The sequence below is a fragment of the Psittacula echo genome (assembly GCF_963264785.1).
Source record: "Psittacula echo genome assembly, chromosome: 7".
NCBI lineage: Eukaryota > Metazoa > Chordata > Aves > Psittaciformes > Psittacidae > Psittacula > Psittacula echo.
Genome location: NC_137740.1, coordinates 60920392 through 60939976, shown reverse-complemented (window position 1 = coordinate 60939976; position 19585 = coordinate 60920392). Strand labels below are relative to the sequence as shown.

At 37.8% G+C, this 19585-nt stretch overlaps 1 protein-coding gene across 4 annotated transcripts in view; it reads left to right on the top strand.

The window, feature by feature from the left end:
• UGGT1 (UDP-glucose glycoprotein glucosyltransferase 1) overlaps positions 1 to 19585 on the top strand; it is a 42574-nt gene that overhangs the window by 6562 nt on the left and 16427 nt on the right. For all 4 annotated transcript variants that reach the window (XM_080623756.1, XM_080623757.1, XM_080623759.1 and 1 more), the window contains exons 6-24: positions 74 to 186; positions 1342 to 1516; positions 2795 to 2891; positions 3823 to 3901; positions 4099 to 4199; positions 5071 to 5170; positions 6245 to 6305; positions 9266 to 9357; positions 9992 to 10142; positions 10407 to 10526; positions 11621 to 11706; positions 12163 to 12298; positions 13223 to 13354; positions 14245 to 14409; positions 14641 to 14761; positions 15544 to 15642; positions 17548 to 17642; positions 18293 to 18499; positions 19130 to 19261. In XM_080623756.1, the coding sequence (XP_080479882.1) occupies positions 74 to 186; positions 1342 to 1516; positions 2795 to 2891; positions 3823 to 3901; positions 4099 to 4199; positions 5071 to 5170; positions 6245 to 6305; positions 9266 to 9357; positions 9992 to 10142; positions 10407 to 10526; positions 11621 to 11706; positions 12163 to 12298; positions 13223 to 13354; positions 14245 to 14409; positions 14641 to 14761; positions 15544 to 15642; positions 17548 to 17642; positions 18293 to 18499; positions 19130 to 19261 (2262 nt within the window). The remainder of the gene's footprint in view (positions 1 to 73; positions 187 to 1341; positions 1517 to 2794; positions 2892 to 3822; positions 3902 to 4098; positions 4200 to 5070; positions 5171 to 6244; positions 6306 to 9265; positions 9358 to 9991; positions 10143 to 10406; positions 10527 to 11620; positions 11707 to 12162; positions 12299 to 13222; positions 13355 to 14244; positions 14410 to 14640; positions 14762 to 15543; positions 15643 to 17547; positions 17643 to 18292; positions 18500 to 19129; positions 19262 to 19585) is intronic.

The following is a 19585-nucleotide window of genomic DNA, read 5'->3' as shown; positions in this document are numbered from 1 at the left end:
GCTATGCTGTTATAATTTTCGCTTGTTCTAAAGGCAAACATTCAACCTACTCATCACAAATATTGTCATACAGATAGCAGCAGATGAACCTCCACCAAAGGGCTGTACCCTGTTTTTTGCTGTGCATGGGGATAAGACATGTGAATTCGAGTCGCTTGGAAACCTTTTACAGGGAGCTTCAGAAAGGTACTTGCTTTTGCATCACTGGATTAGCACTTAAAATTTAACCTAGTTAGACTTACTGCTGTAAAGAGATAGTAATAAACTGTTTCTACATTCTTCAGTGTTGATTTATACTGTCGACTGCTTGCACACAAGTGGCAGTCTCTTATTTCTTATTAATTCAGATTGGAATGATTGTTTTCATATCACTTGCTCTGATATTATGCTAGGAAGAGGAATGTGCACAGGGAAAGCTGGAAACCATTTGCTGAAGTACAGGAGGAATTCTCAGGAATATGTAAAGCCTTTAGTATGTCGGGTGACTAGAAAGAGCTGGGCTACATATTAAAATGATGGTTAATATAACAGAGATGGCTTCATGAATGGCTTGAAGCATGCGCAGTATTTTTTCTCTATACAATTTTCTCAGCATTGACAAAGAAAACTACTACCACAGGATGTAATACAAGATCAGATTTCTTTACAATAACTTTTAGTAACAAAAAGGAACTATAAAATGTAATAACCTCTTTAGAATAAAACAAAACCAACAAAACAAAGCCCAGCCAAACTCAAACCCTTAAATTTCAGTTTGTCTCCATAGCAATTCTGGTAGGTTTGGTTTTTGTAAGCATAAGGGGTTTCTGCTCAATGTGTAGACATTGATAGCTCACATGCTGTTCTTTTGACTCACTGGGAATATTTTAAATACTTCATTTTATTTTAGACAAAATTTAAATATCTAAGTTGAAAAGTCTTCTCATTCAGTTTTTTGTTTGTATATTAACCAAGGACAGGGTTGTTGCTCCAATTTGAGTTCCTGGAATGTTTGCTCTGTTTGCCTTTTATTTCTTCTATACAGAATTTATGATTCACCACTTGGGGCATAGAAGTTAATTGGAAGTTTAAGGGAAGTGGTTAGTTTTTAAAATAAGGATGATGTTAGGTTCAAAATAGCACCTTGCTACTTGCTTCATTTTCATATGTCCGTTCTTAAACATGCTTTATCAACATGCATCAAGGGCTGCCAACCTTGATAATCTGTGCAAATAGCTTGACGTATGTATTCACTGAAGGCAGCAACAGTGATTCAACATGAGAAGAAGAGATTCTGCTTCTTGCGCCGAGTGAAGAAATGCTGTGAAGCACAGTGTGCTAATCTCCAATGTTTATTCTTAGGCCAAAGCCATTTTTGTTCAAAGGGGATCACAAGTACCCAGTGTCAAACCCCGAAAGTCCTGTCGTCATACTTTATGCTGAGATTGGCTCAGAGGAGTTCTACAGAAACCACAAGAGGCTTGTTTTAAAGGCTGAGGCAGGAGAAATCACTTATGTCCTCAGACACTATATTGCTGTAAGTATATTTGTGCGTTGTAACAGAGGTATTTGACATGGAAAAAGCAACTGACCTGGGTTTTAAAAAAAGAAAACTGGCCAACTTTGTTCCCTTTAAACTGGCATTTACATAATGTGTTGCTGCTTGATATTTATTTGGAATACTCTTAAGTCTGTTTCCTATTGCATGTACCTGAGGAATACATAATACTATAAATCTCCTGCTTTTTTAAATAGGAGGATCATTTGATTTAACAAATGCAGCGTTAAACTCCAGATTAATTACAGGCTTTAATCTAAAAAAACTTGGCTTCACCTATATTAGATTACAGGAAACAATCAGATCTTTCCACAGGGAGGCCACTTAGTTACTTGATCTGAGAAGTAAGGATTAACCTGAAGGTACTGCTTTCAAATGAAAGGTGCTTTTTCCACAGCAGATGGTTCTGTAATCATATAGAATCGCTTACCAGTCCTAATGCATTCTGTCCTGGTTTCCATCCCCTTCCCCTAAATTGCCCATCACCACTGGACTAGTGTTTCAAACTACATTTCAAAAGCTCTGAGAAATTTGACTTTTTCCTGCATATTGTTTAATACTGCTAAAACCTGCAGTACAGCAGCTAGTTAATAGCCAGACTTCAATGCAAAAAAAGCATCAGATGATTCACTTTTAATGATATTTGCACTTTTAATAAAGTCATATACTTGCATATGCCACAAAGTTATTTATCAGTGTTGGATGGAGTACTTACATTCAAAATTAAGTGTACTGCACAATACATCTATATACAGTTGTGGGACTCCTGTATACTTCAGAATACTTTTACCAAGTCATCACATTTGTTTCCCATTAAAAATAGAACTAATTATACATCTCTATTGAGTCATTGACTTACTATTTTTTTTGTAATGAATGTCTCATTTTTGAACTTCACAGCTGAAGTTCCTTTCCCTCCTCTTACTTGATTTGATGATGTGAGTCTGTCCTGTCCTATTTGGCTTACGCTGAATCCTGAAAACATCCTTTTGTGTTCCTCTTTACTTTGTGGTTTTCAGATCCACAAGGTATCTTTGCTCATTGAAATTAAAAAAGTTCTATTGAAATTCAACAGGAAATATAACACTACAGTATATTACTGCAGAATCATTCACTGTGTTTTCCTCACTTCTCTATTACCAGTTATGTCTGGAATGTATACCACCTAGAGCTTTCTTACCTTTGAGAAATGGCAGCTTTTCATTTGTGCATCAAACCAAAGAGTGGCAATACTGTACTGTTTGCTTTTCCTTACAGAATCCCAGTAAAGAAAAAGTCTACCTCTCTGGCTATGGTGTGGAACTGGCTATTAAAAGTACAGAATATAAGGCCAAGGATGATACACAGGTGAAAGGTGAATTATTACTTTAAGTATTTTAATGTGCATATCTTAATTTGTCAAAGATAATTTTGTATGGTTTTTACATGAATAACTGTTTACCTGAATTAAAAAAAAAAAAAGGTAAAAACCTCTGGGTTGCAATGAGAAAAGTTTAATAACTGAAATAAAAGTAAAACATAATAATAATTATGAGGGGCAGAAGGAATAAACAGTACTTGACAACTAGAACATTAGTGTTTTCTCAGCATTATTCTTATACTAAATCCAAAATACAACACTCTTCTAGCTACTAGGAAGAAAATTAACTCTATCGCAGCTGGAACAAGGACAGGCTCTCATCCAGCTCTTGTCTGATTTTGTGAATGTTCTGACTGTGCAGTCTTTTATTGATGACTGTTTTGGCTTGCCCAGAAGCAAACACTCATCAAAACGTCAGAATCTTGAGTTAGACTTTAGCATAAAACATGTAGATTGGAGTTGGCTTCTGTCCAGCTAATTAGAAGATCATGTGAGTCTTGCACAGATTTCTTTTTGATGTTTAAGCCCAGAATTGGACTTCACTGAGATGTTAGTATTTTACCATGGTTTTTGGAGCTAAAATCAGGGCTGTGATCACAACTGAAGTTTAGCAGTTGCTCTACAAAGCTGGCATGTCCTGAAAGCTCCTAGGTCCTAGTGAATTCCTTTGAAATGCTTACCTCTCTGTGATATCCACTTAAGCTTTTTCTTCTCAATAATCCAACTTTGTTTTATTTCAGCTGTTACTATGTTCATTTGTAAAGGTAACATCTCTTCAATAAGGTTTGAAAGTTAAATCTGAAACTTGCCCTTTCCTTCTTCTTTTTTGGTTACTGCAGTGTAGTTTTGTTAAACTAATCAAAATGAGTGCAAGAACTGTTTCTGAACAGGCTGGTAACAATAGTGCTGTCTTGTGTGTTTACAGGCACAGATGTGAATGCTACAGTAATAGATGAAAATGACCCTGTTGATGAAGTGCAAGGATTTCTGTTTGGAAAACTAAGGTAGAACTTCTAAGCTGTTGATCTCTGTCATATCAGAAAACATGCAGGGATGCTGATGTTTTTTGCTCTATTATTGTTTTCTAAATGCCTGAGTTACGCCTGAGCAGCATACTTTTCCATATGTTAGTTTCTTTGAATTAGCAGCAGACTCACTTTTAGGAAACCCAAGAAATTGTTTTACCCTCATACCTTTTTAGGCAGTTGTATCCTGATTTGGCAGAAGAGCTGAAAGAGCTTAGAAAACACCTCGTGGAAAGTACCAATGAAATGGCACCTTTGAAAGTGTGGCAGCTACAAGGTAATCTGTATGCAGGTTTCACTGTTGTACTGCAAAACCTTAAAGTAAACTTCTCTTCTTGTGTACTACACAGATGAGGTTGCTAGTGGCTGCGTACAGTTGAGAGAGCTTGACTGTAACTTCCTGCATTGGAAAATTCTGGATTTTCAGAAGTACCCTTGTAGTGTCCTGTTGAAATAGCTTTTAGAAAGATTGTTTCACAGGACTTCTGAAATGAGGTTTGCTTCCTATACTGTGAAGTACAGTAAGCCACCTGCTCTTAAACTGACTATCTGTATGATCTGCTAAATGCAGAAAAGCAAAGGAAATGCAAAGATTCTTTCTATGGTCACATGCTTGGTGTGGAAAGCTGAGATTTCTCAACACCAAAGAAAAACTGTATTTCCAAAGCATCAGCATATACAACCCTGGTCTGTTTCCCTGGGAATTATCTATAGAGGCCTGTGAAAAAGCTTTTTGTCCTCTGGAAAAAAGAGTAACTGGAAATGCTGAGCATACGTTACAGTCACAGAGAACCTACTTGTATCCAGCAGACGGTTATTTGTATTTCTAGCTTGTAAAACAAGTACTCAGACCCCTTCTGAAAAGCAGATCCTCCCACCTCAGCCAAAACAAAAAGGTGGTGGTCTGGACTCATTGCAGCAACCTGGGGACAGGATACATTTTAAAGTGTTCCTTACTTAAAGACAACAAATGTAAGTTGAATACAGGGAAGAAGATGGGGTGTTTTTTTAAGTATCTAAAGCTGCAGATAGAAAACAAATTTTCATAGGTAACAAATAAGCAAAACCACTTGAAAGCTAAAGTGAAGCTGACTGCACTGCATTGTTTTCAGTTTACAGTTCTCAACTTCTATTTTTTTCACTTCTAGATTTAAGTTTTCAAAGTGCTGCTCGCATTTTGACTGCTCCTCCTGTGGACGCTTTGATGGTCATGAAAGACCTGAGTCAGAACTTTCCTACTATGGCCAGGTAACTTTAATTATGAGTTCTAGGAAGTTTTCTTACTATCTTTTTCCTGAGACAGGCAGCATTGGGTTAATGTCCAAGTTTCCATTTGGCTGGAAGCAAACACTGGGGAATGTTTGTGCAGAGAAGTTCTTCAGCCTAGGGTTACAAAGAGGATCTCTTGCAGTGTTTTTCTTGGATGGCAGCTAATGTAGTCGGGTGGAAAATTTACACAATTATCCATGGTATTTTGTTGTGAAATGCTTCTGAACCTTTTGCATCAAGTCCTCAAGAATTTATTGGATAGGTTTTCTGTTTGGTGGCTTTTAGGTTTATCCATTCACTAGATCCCAGTCATCTTCTGGATCTACTCTGCCAAACTGCCCAGTCAATCTTATGTGAGAGACTTATGTGCAATCCCACTGTTTTTTGCACTTTGTCCGTGTCTTGAGCGTATTCAAATTCATTTCAAGAAATTCAGTCACAATCTGGCCTGCCCAACCACTCTAGAAATGTATTTCTTCTGATAAATGACATGACCTGGGCTATGAAGATGATATAGGAGCTCCTCCTTTTTAAGTAGGTGGAGATACACCTGAAAATAAAAAGAAGCTGAATTCTGATTTCCCACTAACTGATGTTAAGATTTGTCCTATTCATAGCTTCTTAGCACTGCACTCTCATTGTGTTTTTAGTCAGGTATGTGAGCTGTACTTGCCTGTTCTGTGATGATGCAATTACTACATACAGTACTGGAAGGAAAAGAATGAGAACCCACCATGAGGAGTGAAATCCCCCTATTTTCTGCTGCCAGCCTCCACCTCTACCTTTCTGCCAGCTGCCTGCTTTTATTATAGTTAATATGAAATTAGACACTGGCACTTGGCATGTGGTTCTCATTTTTATGTTCTGTTGAATTATAAACTGCAAGGAAAAATACTGCATCCTACCATTTAATGGTACCACAAAGTGCAAGTGAATGCAGGTCTTTATACTAGGAGATTAAATATATTCATAGGTGAGGTACAAAAAGTAGGATAAGTAGGTATTTAATCTATCCATTAGATGATTCACAATGTGATGTTTTTATTTATGTAGAGCCATAACGAAAACAGTTGTTTCTTCGGAACTCAGAGCAGAAATTGAAGAGAACCAAAAGGTAATGCTTCCAGAAAGTAACACAGTGCTTTTGCACTTACGTTTTAGTATAAATTCAAGCTTTGAAAATAATGATTCTATTTAAAAGTTCACATTTTGCTCAAAAAAATGAGCTGGTATTTTCACACATACCTGGTGTCATAGTGTGCATCTGGGAATTAAATAGCGGTGGATTTTCAGACATGGATGAGGAACATAATTTAGCTTGTATGCGCAAATGTTGACATATTGGTTTAAATTCTTTGAGTGAGATCACTGTGCTGGGGAATGGTGATACAGGGTTTTGTTCTCAGAGCTGCCCCTACAATGGCTGTTCACAGTAGTCAAGTGTTCTGATAGTTATTTGGCAAGTGCTTGTTCATGTGTATGAAAGTGACCTTCTGTTCTGTATCTGGATTAAGAATCTGGTAGCTGCATTTATTTATCTTTAGGAAATTAACTTTCAATACAATGAAAGGACTATGTTGTTAACCCTGAAGAAAAAAGAAAACATACAGTACAAGTGTTCTTAGGATTTCCATGCAGAGTGTCTTAATGTGATCTGCAGGATAGGACTGGGTCAAAAATGAAGCAGTAGAAATTGTGATGTGTGTGTCCCATCAGTCTTCATTTTGTTTCCAAGTTACATGTTTGTAGTGATGACTTGCCAGCATTATAGAGATAGTATGTTTCTTGCAGGACTGGGTGGCCTTCTTTCAGTCTCTGACCTAGTTCTTATTTGAGTGGTGGAGCAGATGTGTCAAGTCTGAATGCCATATGCACTACTTGTCCAGGGTAACACTTAAAGGTTAGGTTTGGATTGTATTCTGGACTTCTCCAAAGCACCTAGATACTAGAAGTGTGAGTGCTTTTTAGTGGAAGTTGTTAAGAGTCAAAATGTAATTACATTTTTAGATTATTTTAAAATGTCTGAGCTAGATGGAATGTAGCTTGTCAGAAAGCTATTTAAAAAGCAGATCTATTAAGCATCTTCTTACAGTTCTGAGAATGCAGAAGAAATGTAATTCTCATTGCCCAATTTGAGATGGTGCTTAGATACTGAGTTCACTGGTGTTTACAAGTAAGTCACAGAATAAACTTGAACCCTTCTGCCATGGCTTAGAATGATTTATATTTTGTGCAGGAAATGGTTCCAATGCTTTGAGAGTGAAACTAGTAAAGGAATAAAATTTAACAGCTATCCCAGTAAGTGTACATGTGCTTTGAAACAGGAACACAAAAAAACCTGGGCTTGTGAAGGACCCTGAGGTCATTGAGTAGGCTCTGGTGTTGCAGAAAAATGTTTCAACAGCTCTGTTGTGTACTTGGCATTAGCAAAGCGCTGGCAAATAAAAAAGTAGCCAGTTGGGAATTTTCTACAGGCTTTTGTACAGCATTTTGTACTGTTAAAAATACCCCTGGTAGTGCAGTCTGCATAGAGTGCAAAATACAAGTTTAAAATGGCAATGAAAACAAAGGCAAACAATAGCTTTTACTGTATGATCTATGCTGATCTATTCGTACATTTCAGTCTCACTTGGCATTAATGGGAAAAATATGAAGTATGTTAAGTACACACTTACGTCTTTGTTTAACATCTAATAAATGATATTTGGCTACTCTAGTAGTAAATGCAAAGTTACCTGACATCTACTTACAAGTCCATAGAGATTCCTGTCCTCAAAGAGAAGTCCCTTGTTGTTCAATAGCGATAAAATCAGAAAAGAAGGGATGCGGTTTGACACTGTCATCCGGTGTGGTCCTGGAAGGGACAAGGTATAGAATGTAAGTGCACACGAAAGCTACCTGGTGGCTTTTCTGTTATGTGTTAGATCAGACTGGTCCACAGGTAAATCCATGATTTCGTGGTTTCATTTTTACTCAAAGTTTAGATCCAGATCTGGCTAGACCTAACCCTGCCCTTTAAAGTTATTCTTTGCATGACTCAGTTTGTGTGGATATTATTTGATAGTGAAGTTTACTGCTATTAGTAAGTTATAGTTTACTATATAATTATCCACAACAAGATACGATTTAACACTGCATGTACTCAGTGCTTCTCTGGGAGTCTTTTTATTTAATAAAATACATAAATTCCTCCCAATTAGATGCTGCTTTCCTCTTGTTGGTACTTCACATGGTACTTTGCTATTCCTCTGTTTGCTTTGCTCGCATTCCTCATGATATTAGTGTTTTTTCAGTGTACAAATACTATGTTTCTCCTCCAGTGTTCACAATGCCTCTTCATAGTATTTTGTAACTGGTACTGCGAGACAAGAGGTACTGAAGAAAGCAGTGCCATTTTTCAGGTTTTAAACATGCTAGAGTTGGGAAATCTGTTTCAGGAGGACTGTGTTTTATTCACCTCTCCCAATTCAAAACTGTTCTCTGTGATGGTGCCTCAATTCAGGGACAAGTTCCCATTCAAATGGGGTATTGCTTAGAGGTACCTGAAAGGAATTCCAAAATATTGGTAAGGTTTTTTCCATTGGTGTACTTCCTGGTTTTGGGGAGGTCAGACTACAATGGCAGCTCCTGTGCTTGATGACATACCCACTAGATCAGGAGTTAACTGGTACCTTAAACACAGTAGTTCTACTAGAGAGTACCATGCAATATCCAGCGGTTTAAGTCTGTTCTGCCCAAAACTGCATGTTAAAGAGCTAAGACAAGTATTTTTAATTATTTCATCTGAGTATATTTTAAAAGTCAACTCGGGGACTTCCCAGTGCACTGCTGAATCGTGGAGAAAGAAACAACTGATTTCAGTATCTATGCACGGAATAGTTCCAGTTGTTTTGTCATCTGGTGCAGATGTGTGCACAAAGTCAGGCGAGTCAGGCAAGACTGCAGTTGAGAACCAGTGTGATGCAATTTGTAATGCTATAAGGGAGATAAAATCCACAACTCAAAGCATTAAACACCCTAGTAATGATTTTTCTGTGCGGAGCGTTCTTCTAATGACTGTCTACTTTCTTTCAGTATTTCAAAGGAACGTTAGGATTGCAACCGGGAGATTCTGCCCTGTTCATCAATGGACTACTTATTGATTTAGACACTCAGGACATATTTAGGTAGGAATGTTGTATTTTTCAGAATAATTTTACCCTATTTAGCAGCTTGCATCCTGCTTGTACATGGATGATAAGGTCATTTAGACAATTCTGAGCCTTCTTCACAAAGTCTGTATCTATACTAGGTTTAATTGTTAAGTACTGAAAAAGGCAAATCATGGTTCCTTCTCTTATGCAAGTGCATTTCTAACAAAAAACCTGATGTGAAAACCGGAATACCCTTGAGGACTGGAATGGGAGGTACCTTTGTACTATTCTTTTTATCTGTACTGTGAATAGCAAGATTCTGGTCTGTAAAGACAGTCACCACTCAGGATTTATTCTGAAGACAGCAGACTGATTCTCAAAGGATAAATAATAGTAAATTCTTCATCTGAAACCCACCCTCTTGGTTATAATTTGTTCCAATAATGTGGAATTGAAATTACATATGTATTAACCATGCTTTAATTATTTCATGTAGTTTTCCCTAGAACTACGATGTAATTGAATATGTTTAAGTTAGTTCAAGCTTCTTAGGACAGTTAGAAATAGGAAGAAGTAAGAAGTAATGCACAGACATTACCCCTTAGGGTAAAAACAAGTTATTTACCTTGTCTTTAAAATTCATCAACGATTTTTCTTTTCCTTCTAGCTTGATTGACGTGCTGCGCAATGAAGCCCGTGTTATGGAAGGCCTGCACAGCTTAGGAATTGAGGAGCTTTCCTTGCACAATGTTCTGAAGTTGAACATCCAGCCATCAGATTCTGACTATGCTGTGGACATCAGAAGCTCTGCTATTTCAGTGCGCATGGTTTTTTATAGGAGAGATTTTATGTGTTGTTGGGCTGTTCATGGGAACTTGGGTTCTTATCTCACCATCGGCTCTGAAACTGCAGGAAAGAAAGAACGAAAGATATAATCAGCTGTTTTTAAAAATCTTGACGTTTTATTCATACAGATCTCAATATAGTGTCTGATCTCAAAACAGCAGCAGGATATTTTCAGCATATATATATATCAGCAGGAGAACTGTCAATCATTTAAATGCCTGTATTTTTTTCCTCAGTGGATCAACAATCTGGAAGTTGACAGTCGGTATAATTCCTGGCCTTCCAATGTGCAAGAACTGCTGCGTCCCACGTTTCCTGGCGTGATCAGACAAATCAGAAAAAACTTCCATAATTTCGTAAGTAGTAACCTCACTACAAATGAAATGTGTGTTGTTTTTTTTCAACAGCAGGGACATCAGCTTTTGTGCCTTACCTACTACATATATGCTGGATTCCCTGTCACTTAAATATCTTGAGATGGGTTGTTTTTCTAACAGGTTTTGTTCTACTTGTACTAGTAAGTTGTGGCTGAGAGTCAGAGATTACTGAGCATGATTCTGGCGTCTATTAGCTGTCAAAAATTGCTTCATCAGTGGAAAAAACTATTATCTGCTGCGTGAGAATTCAGTGCATGTCAACCTTGTGGTAATACTTGAATCCTCAAATTTGGTAACTAGTAGCTTCCAGCCAGGGTCAAGACTAGCTTCAGGTACTTCAGTGTGAAAGCATTCTTGCACCAAGACTTTAAAAGATGGTCAACAGCCCTCAGCTTAATCCTGGGTGTCCTTTTAGTCTCTAGGTAAACTGTTTAAAATTAGATCTGATAAGGACTTTCTAAATTATGTATTGTAATTCATGTCATGTGGCCCTATATTAAAAAGGACTCCTGTGATTAGTGGCAAACAGGGACTTCAGTCACCTCAAACTGGCAGTATTAATACATTATCTTTTTCTCTGGAGTTTAGTACTTCTAACATTGAAATTAAGTGAAAAGACAACACTTGGCATGAATAAAGGGCCCTAAATTTATTCTGAATGGCCTGGTTCTGCCTGGCTTTGGGCTTGCTTTGAGAATGCCTTAGCAGCATCAGCTCTCCAGGGGGCTGAGCAAAGCAGTGCTGTGTTCCTCAACTCCAACAGATTATCTCCCATGCACATTAAGACTGCATTAATTATGGCTGGATTTGTGTACTCACAGAGGCAGAAACTTAGATGCTAGTGTATACTTGGGGTAAAGATACAAAGTACATAAGAAGTCTGGTCTTTTCTAGTTAAAGGAGTGGTTTAGACTGGGTATTTTAGATAATGGACCTGAAGACTTTAGAAGAAATTACTAAGGCTTCATCTAAGTAGGACTGATGATAATTCTGCGCTGAGACATGAATGAAGCTATCTCTAATCAAAGACTTCTTAAGGGAATAGAGACTTTTCACTTTCAATTTGTACGCAGGTGTTGATAGTAGATCCTGTTCACGAGACCACTGCAGAATTACTGAACGTGGCAGAGATGTTCTTCAGTAACCACATCCCACTGAGGTAACTGCTGTGTTTTAACTGGATTTTTTTTACATGACTTTTATTTTTTTGACAGTTGCAAGTGTAAAATTCTCATTGCTAGAACACTGTAGAAATGTTCCATGTTTTGTATTGGTGGCTGGGGAGGGCATTTACTAAGTATTGGTTCTTATTTCATTTCCTTTTTTAATACAACTTTTGCTATTAGCAAAACAGAGTTCAGTTTCTTTAACAGTCCAAAACAAACGTAAAGCAAGTACGTTAGATGAAGAGAGATGAAAAGCAAGACTCTGATGGGACTCGCTGTTAGAGATTGTATGTCCTAAGTTTGATTACTGGCCTCTGTGCTTGAAATCTTCTCCGTCTATTCCAGAAAAATCCTTTGTCTAAGAGGCTGGCCATAGCTGACAGTTGTATGCAGAATTGATGATTTATTAGTAAAATAGCTTAATGATCTGGGTATTTGTTTGATTGCAGGATAGGACTAGTCTTTGTGGTTAATGACTCTGAGGATGTTGATGGACTTCAGGATCCAGGTGTTGCCCTCCTTAGGACATACAATTATGTGGCACAAGAAATGGACAATAATTACGCTTTCCAGACTGTCATGTCTGTAAGTATTCATTTAAAATGGAAATTAACATGTATGTGAGACTATGTTAATGTGCCAATATGTAGATAAGTGAAGAAATTCTGACTGTTAGCATTCAGAGTACCTCTGAACACTAGTACCACACAACACGTGCTGCTCTGTGAAGTGCTTCTGATCTAACTTTAACAAACAAGACTAGGTATAATGTGACATTTAACACTTAGCACATTTTTCTGATCCTGCTTCTTTGCTCATTCTGCCAGTGAGTTCTAAACTGCTCTATCCCTTCAATATTATAATTTGTTTTGAACAGTTCCTGCTGCATACTTTTGCCACGTCAGAGCACAATCTATGTGCTAAGTAAATGCATTTTTTCCTTGTGGTATGACACTGTTGTACAGATCAGCAATCTGGGGCATACTGTAACTTTAAACTGATGGTGACCTTAAGAAAATGGTTTTTATTCTTGTTTTACTTGGTATGTATTTGTAAGTCAAAGTAAAATCTTGTGCCTTCAACAGGGAACCATTCACCTACTTTACATATGAGGTCTCTTACACTGTTTAAAAGCATGTCTTGGGTTCTGAAGGGAAGGGTAACTCTTTGGATAAGCTTTACTTGAACCCTTTTTTCTCCCCTAAGCACTACCTTTTCCCCTCAAACAACTTTTCTAATTGAAGATGCAAGTTATTATGTGAAGAAATACATTATATTTACCTCCTTCCAATCTCACTAGAATGACAAGGTAAAAGCAAGATAATTCTAAGCACTACCATTACTTAGGAGCTGTTATTGCAGCTAATAAACACAAATACATGTTTTGCAGTCTGGCTCTTAATGCCTCCTTATACTTACTGGAACACAGATGGCAGGTCAGCTTACCTTTCATAAGGACAGACTCTTTACAGTTGTGGCTGTAAACCTGTATTTGTATCCCCCTTTCAGATATATAACAAAGTAAAAACAGGAGATCAGCTCAAAGTGGAGCATGTGGTTAGTGTTCTTGAGAAACAGTATCCTTACGTGGAAATCAACAGCATTCTGGGAATTGATTCTGCCTATGATCAAAACAGAAAGGTAAGAATTCTGGATTTAGAGGATTTAGAGGGGTTTTCACTTTCTTTGCTTCAACGCTGTTTTAGAAATATAGTTAACATACAATTTCTTGATCCAGTTCTCTTACGAGCCATCAAGAATCACAGAATAGGTAGGGTTGGAAAGGACCTTAAGATCATCTAGTTCTAACCCCCCTGTCATGGGCAGGGACACCTCCCACTAGACCAAGTCACCCAAGACTCTGTCCAACCTGGCCTTGAACACCGCCAGGGATGGAGCATTCACAACTTCCCTGGGCAACCCATTCCAGTGCCTCATCACCCTTACAGTAAAGACCTTCTTCCTTGTATGCAATCTAAACTTCCCCTGTTTAAGCTTTAACCCCTTACCCCTTGTCCTACATTGGGTGACTTGTAGTAATACTTCAGTAAGTAATTATGTTCAGCACGAAGTTTTATATACTGTAATACATGTTTTTAAAAATCTGTGTGTATAGCACTAGAACCAAGCAGAAACATGTTCTTAAAAAATAAAAACCTTCTACCCTTACATTACAACTGCATTTGCTTCCATATGCAAAGTCAAGTTTCCTGTTGTGCATTTGTTACAACCAGAAACTGCTCATTGGAATTAATTTGTTTACAGTCTGAGCTTATGGAATATTTTGCACTACTGTATTATGAAGTAACTTTTTTTTTCCTTTGAAACTCTGAAAGACAAGGCCATCTTGTACATATAAGATACAGAAAATATATTATACACTGCATAAAATTAGTATTCTAAATATGATATGAAGGTTAGAAGGACATCTTAGTGTCTTTAGCATAGACTCGTGGATATTGCAAGCAGATGTTGTCAGCCCTCATGGTAATGGGCTGATGTGGTAATGCTACTTCTTTCCCTGTATTTAGGCAGCAAGAGGTTACTATGAGCAAACAGGTGTAGGTCCTCTCCCTGTTGTGCTGTTCAATGGAATGCCTTTTCAAAAAGATCAGCTGGATCCTGATGATCTGGAAACTGTGACAATGCACAAAATCCTGGAAACGACAAGCATCTTCCAGCGAGCCGTGTACCTGGTAGGTGCGGAGTTCAGCTCTGACTTTAGAGAGAAACAACATTGGGAAAAACTAACTCAAAAGACCCTGAATAAATAATACCTAAGACAGCTTAACTTGCATCAGTTCTTGGTTTGGGTTTCTGTTGTTGGATGTGGGTATTTTTTTTGGGTGTGTGTGTGTGTGTTTTAACTTATTAAGGCAAATAAACACGTGAAATAACTTAATACAGATTTTTTCTTCTTCCTTCAGGGTGAACTATCTAATGATCAAGATGTGGTTGAATACATCATGAACCAGCCTAATGTTGTTCCAAGAATTAACTCAAGAATTTTAATGTCTGACAGAGAGTACCTAGATTTGACAGGAATGAGTAAGGGATGCTTTTAATTGCATTAAACCTGATGTATCCAATTTAAAAACTTCTGCTGTCCCAATGGAAAGCTGTACTGGCAAAGTATTAACAGCTCCCCAAGTGATGTTCTAGCCCTGGGCAAGGAGAGATGTTACATACAACAGCAACATTAATGTCTACGGATTTTTCAAAACAGGATCTTGGTTTAATTTTATATAAACCTTTAGGGGAATATGACTCATGAGGCTGAGAAATTAGCAATGCTAGTAAAAGCCAAGCACAGTCATATGATGTATACAGCAACAGCTTGGTTCTTATTTCTAACCTTCTTTTGAGCAGAGATTGACAGTTATCTTTGCAATTAAGATTTAGAACTTGTCATACCTAAATGTATTAACACCCAGTGGTTTGACTCTGCAGAATACTGACAGCATAGCAAAACCGCTTCTAAAATTACTTTTTTTGAGCTGCTTGAAAAATAGTAACACAGTGGACTTAACATGTATATTATTTACATAAATTAACTTAAACTAAGTGAGACTTGAACAGTTCTTACAATTGACTTCTGCATATTCTGCTCATCAAATATGCAGTGTAGTTATTAACGTAACTTAGGAGACAAAAAGGTAACCTATGAGACAACAGAAATATATTCTTCAGCTCAACAGTGGAGACATGAAAAGCAAAATCACAAGGAACAAAATGGGATGTTTTCTTAATGTTCTGGTAATAGTAGTGATTTTTCTTTCATTTTACAGGAAATAGTTGCTTTGGCATCTAATACTTTTTCTGTTCCTCAGATAACTTCTATGTAGATGACTTTGCGAGATTTACCACGTTGGACTCCAAAGATAAGACATCTGCTGTTGCAAACAGCATGACCTACTTAACAAAGAAAGGTAACATCTGCAGTGGATTATGAACCTAGACCTAATTTTATGTGTGTTTTCCAGCACGAGTACAGTTAGTTCTCAGCACACATGTTGAGCTTTGGTCAGGCCTGTGGGTAATGGCACAATCCAAGTGTTAAAGAGAAAGATTTACTTTTTTTTATAAGGGTGAAACAAGAATGTTCTCCTCTTTAAACCCAGCCCAGCCTTCAATGAATAATGAAGTCCTACCCAACCTGCTCTTGCTATATTGCACATGACTGCCAGAAAAGCAGCAGCATGAGCTCTGACCCTGCAGTAACACAGACAAAATACAAAAGGGATTGTAACTCTCCATCCCGTAACTCAAAGTTACTTAAAGTTACATGGATTCAGAAGAAAACTGTTACTGCACATTATATAAGACAATATCTAATGTGGTCTGTGCTATTTTTTTTGCTCCAGTGCATGTACTGCTTGTTTTCAATGACAACATTGTTCTACTGCAGTTATACAGTCTTGTGCTAAATCTCATCTGTATTTCTCAATGTACAAAATGCATGCACAGACATAATACAGAACTTAATCAGGCCTTCCCTGTGTCTATTTCAGTTAGGTATCACAAATAAGCTGCTGTCATTTGAACTGATTTCTCTTGTTCCTACCTGCTGTCTTTACTAGACTCTCACAAGTTTCACCAGTACTATCTCCAGCCACTGCCACCTGCATGCACTACCTTAGATGTTCCCATTGCTCCTTCTGTCTCCCGACTGCCTGCAGTTCATGTTCAGTCACTTTGATCTGGACAAGTTTCTTGTTTTCCCTTCATAGATTATTAATTAAACCTACACCCCTGCATTCTCATGGGAAAGTTTGCATTAACTTGCCAATCCCATGGCTTGATAGTTTTGGGTCACTGCCTCCTTGGTCACTTAAGATATTTAATAACTGGTATCTGATCACAGCAATTCCGTAGCACATTTATTTTCTAAAATAATAGGAAAGTTATACGTGCTGCTGGCTCAGCAACAGTACTGAAACAGCACCCTTCGGACAGCTTTTGAAGAGGGAAGAGAACATAAATGGGTAACGTCCAAGTTGTAATGGCATGGCAGTTTGCAAAGGGTGTTCAGAACGCCACCTTCATGGTATGGTATGGAACTGGTAATATGTAGTATAATAAGTGCTGCAGCATGAAAATAAAGCATCGATCTACTTAAGGGGAAGAAAAAATCAAAGATTATTCTAATAAAATTAGTACAAACTCGTTGCTTGCTGGACTTCATCTCTAGCAATTCAGTTATGTTCTGTTCAGTGCTGCAGCTTCTTGATGCAAGTTGGGATTACTATCACATTATTAATGTTTCTTTCCTTTCCCCCTTTCCTTTCTGCTTTTTGACCAGGAATGTCTTCCAAGGAGATCTATGGTAACTCATGCTTTAGCATTTTATATGTTGCTCTGGGAATATTCTCGATCCTTTATAACACTGGCTTTAGAACCAGCATGAAATGAAGCAAGCATTTAAATGCATGTTTGCTTCAGCACTTTCTTCTCTATGCAAAACTGATTTGGGGAACTAATGGCTTCAGTACAAAGCAGCAGAATGTTGTACCCTAGTTGGAACCTCTATTTATAGTTTCCTTTATATTTTCTAAATCAGAAAGGTAGCAAACAAAAAATTATGAGCTTAGAAACAGTGATGCATGCTGTCCCAGGTGGGTTTTCTGAATGAGGCAAGTGAAACCAATGTAATACCAATACTATTACTCATCTTGCCAAACATCATTGCTTAGCTTCATCAGTAGCTTTCCTATGTAATCTTACTTGTTTTGAAATCTCTGCATGTGCATCATATTTTTCCTCCAAATGAGGAAAACCTGAAGCTTTCCTTCCCTTTACCCTCAAATTTCTCCCACTCTTGTTTTAACATGCAGATGACTCCTTCGTTAGACCAGTTACTTTTTGGATTGTTGGTGATTTTGATAAACCTTCAGGGAGGCAATTACTGTATGATGCGATTAAACATCAGGTAGGTGATGTTTTCATTTGAACAGGGTAGCAGTGCTAATAAAGCAGTAGGTAGAGGCTTGAAAAACACAGCTTGTGCTTCTTCCTGTAGTATGCCCTGGGGAGATGGATTCTCCCTCCAGGGTTTCTAAATTGCAGCCTCATTTTATCTGTAGAGGCTGGGATATTGCTGACCTTCTTGTACTTGGACAAAATCCCCTCTTGGCACTATGATAACACAACAAAGAAAAGTTGTTCTTTTAAGCCCATGGTCCAAAATTGAAGAGGTCTGTGTTTTGGTTTGGAGATGAACATGAGCATTGCTCCCTGTCTCCTTTGTTCTGGGAAGGTAACTGAATCATAAAAATAGACAGCACTCCTGAATCACTGTTTTGCCAGACCTCCTAGCGGTGGCCATGGTCCCTGGTCTCCTGTGTCACACAATATTATCTACAGGAGATTACAGTGGTGCCTACATGTGAATTAAATACTCGATGTTAAGTTAGTTCACTCATCCTTTTAACCTTGTCCTGTTATTTACCTAATTCAGAATCTTGTTTTCTGGTTAAGAAATACAAAAGCTTTTGCTATAGTGTTTATTGTAATAAGTCTTCTCATTTAAACTATACCTGAACTCTAAACCTTTCCTAATGCATGTTTTGTTAAACACAGAAATCCAGCAATAATGTTCGAATTGGCATGATTAATAATCCTAGTAATGATCCAAATAGCCAGAATACAGTTGTTGCTAAAGCTATATGGGCAGCTCTACAGACACAAACGTCAAATAATGCCAAGAACTTCATCACCAAAATGGCCAAAGAAGAAACTGCAAAGGCACTAGAGGCAGGAGCTGACATCTTAGAATTTGCTGTTGGGGTAAGCATGTTAGTTGGCAATTACAAAAGTACGGTACTTCACTTGTTCTAATGATTGTTTTAGTGTAGTATATTCATATGCAAAAGATGCAGCAACAAAAGAGAGTAACACTGTTTGGTTTGCTGCTGCTGTTCTTTTTTTGTTCTGAAAGGCAGACTTACCTGAAAATAACAGGCCATTTAAAAATAAAGTACATCCTCATACATATCAAATCTATGTAACTTTTAAAAGCAAACAGGAATGCAGATTCAGGGATCGATTTGAGTCAGCCAGGTGTTTCTTGGGGGGGTTAAGAGAGAACTATAATCCTTTTAAAAAGCTAGAAAACCCCTTAGATTTCTCCAAGTAGGTTTAAAAAGAGACAAGAATCACTTAAGAACAGAAGAGTGGAACAACTGGTCTAAGTAGCAACAATTACTAGGGCTGTGGCCACACATGTCAGAAACTGCGATAATGTTTCAAGGTGACAGGCAAGAACGAGGTATAAGACCCCAAAGAAAAGGGACTGTGGATAAATTTTAGCAAGATATGAAGATGCTTGTGAATGGGAACAAACAGGGTGCATTTAAACAAACTGTGCAAAGTTGTACCTTTCTTCCGATTTCAATGTCAAGTATTCTTTTCTTTCAGGGTATGGATACCAGTATTTTCAAAGAAGCTTTTGAATCTCCCAAGGTGGATTTTATTCTGTCCCATGCTATATATTGCAGAGATGTTCTAAAGCTGAAGAAGGGGCAGAGGGCTGTGATCAGCAATGGAAGGGTGAGCTCAATCACCAGACAGTAAAGGAGATACTGCACATGTGGGAAAGCAGCAGACTTTGATGCACAGGGTGGAGGGATCAGACAGAGTGTCTCAGCCTTCTGTAGGTCTCATAAGTCTTTAGGACTGCTTCCAGTTTGATTTATTCAGACCTGCATGACCCGTTCTTTGTACTGTGTACAGTTGTTGGTATTTTGTATAAATTCAGCTCTCTCAATAACAGAGTTGCTTTCTTGTCGGCAGTAAATTGAGTCCAGGGGTACAAACAGATGATAAATTTCAGAGACTGAGCTGCTTCAGTTAACTGGGCAAAACACTGTTCTG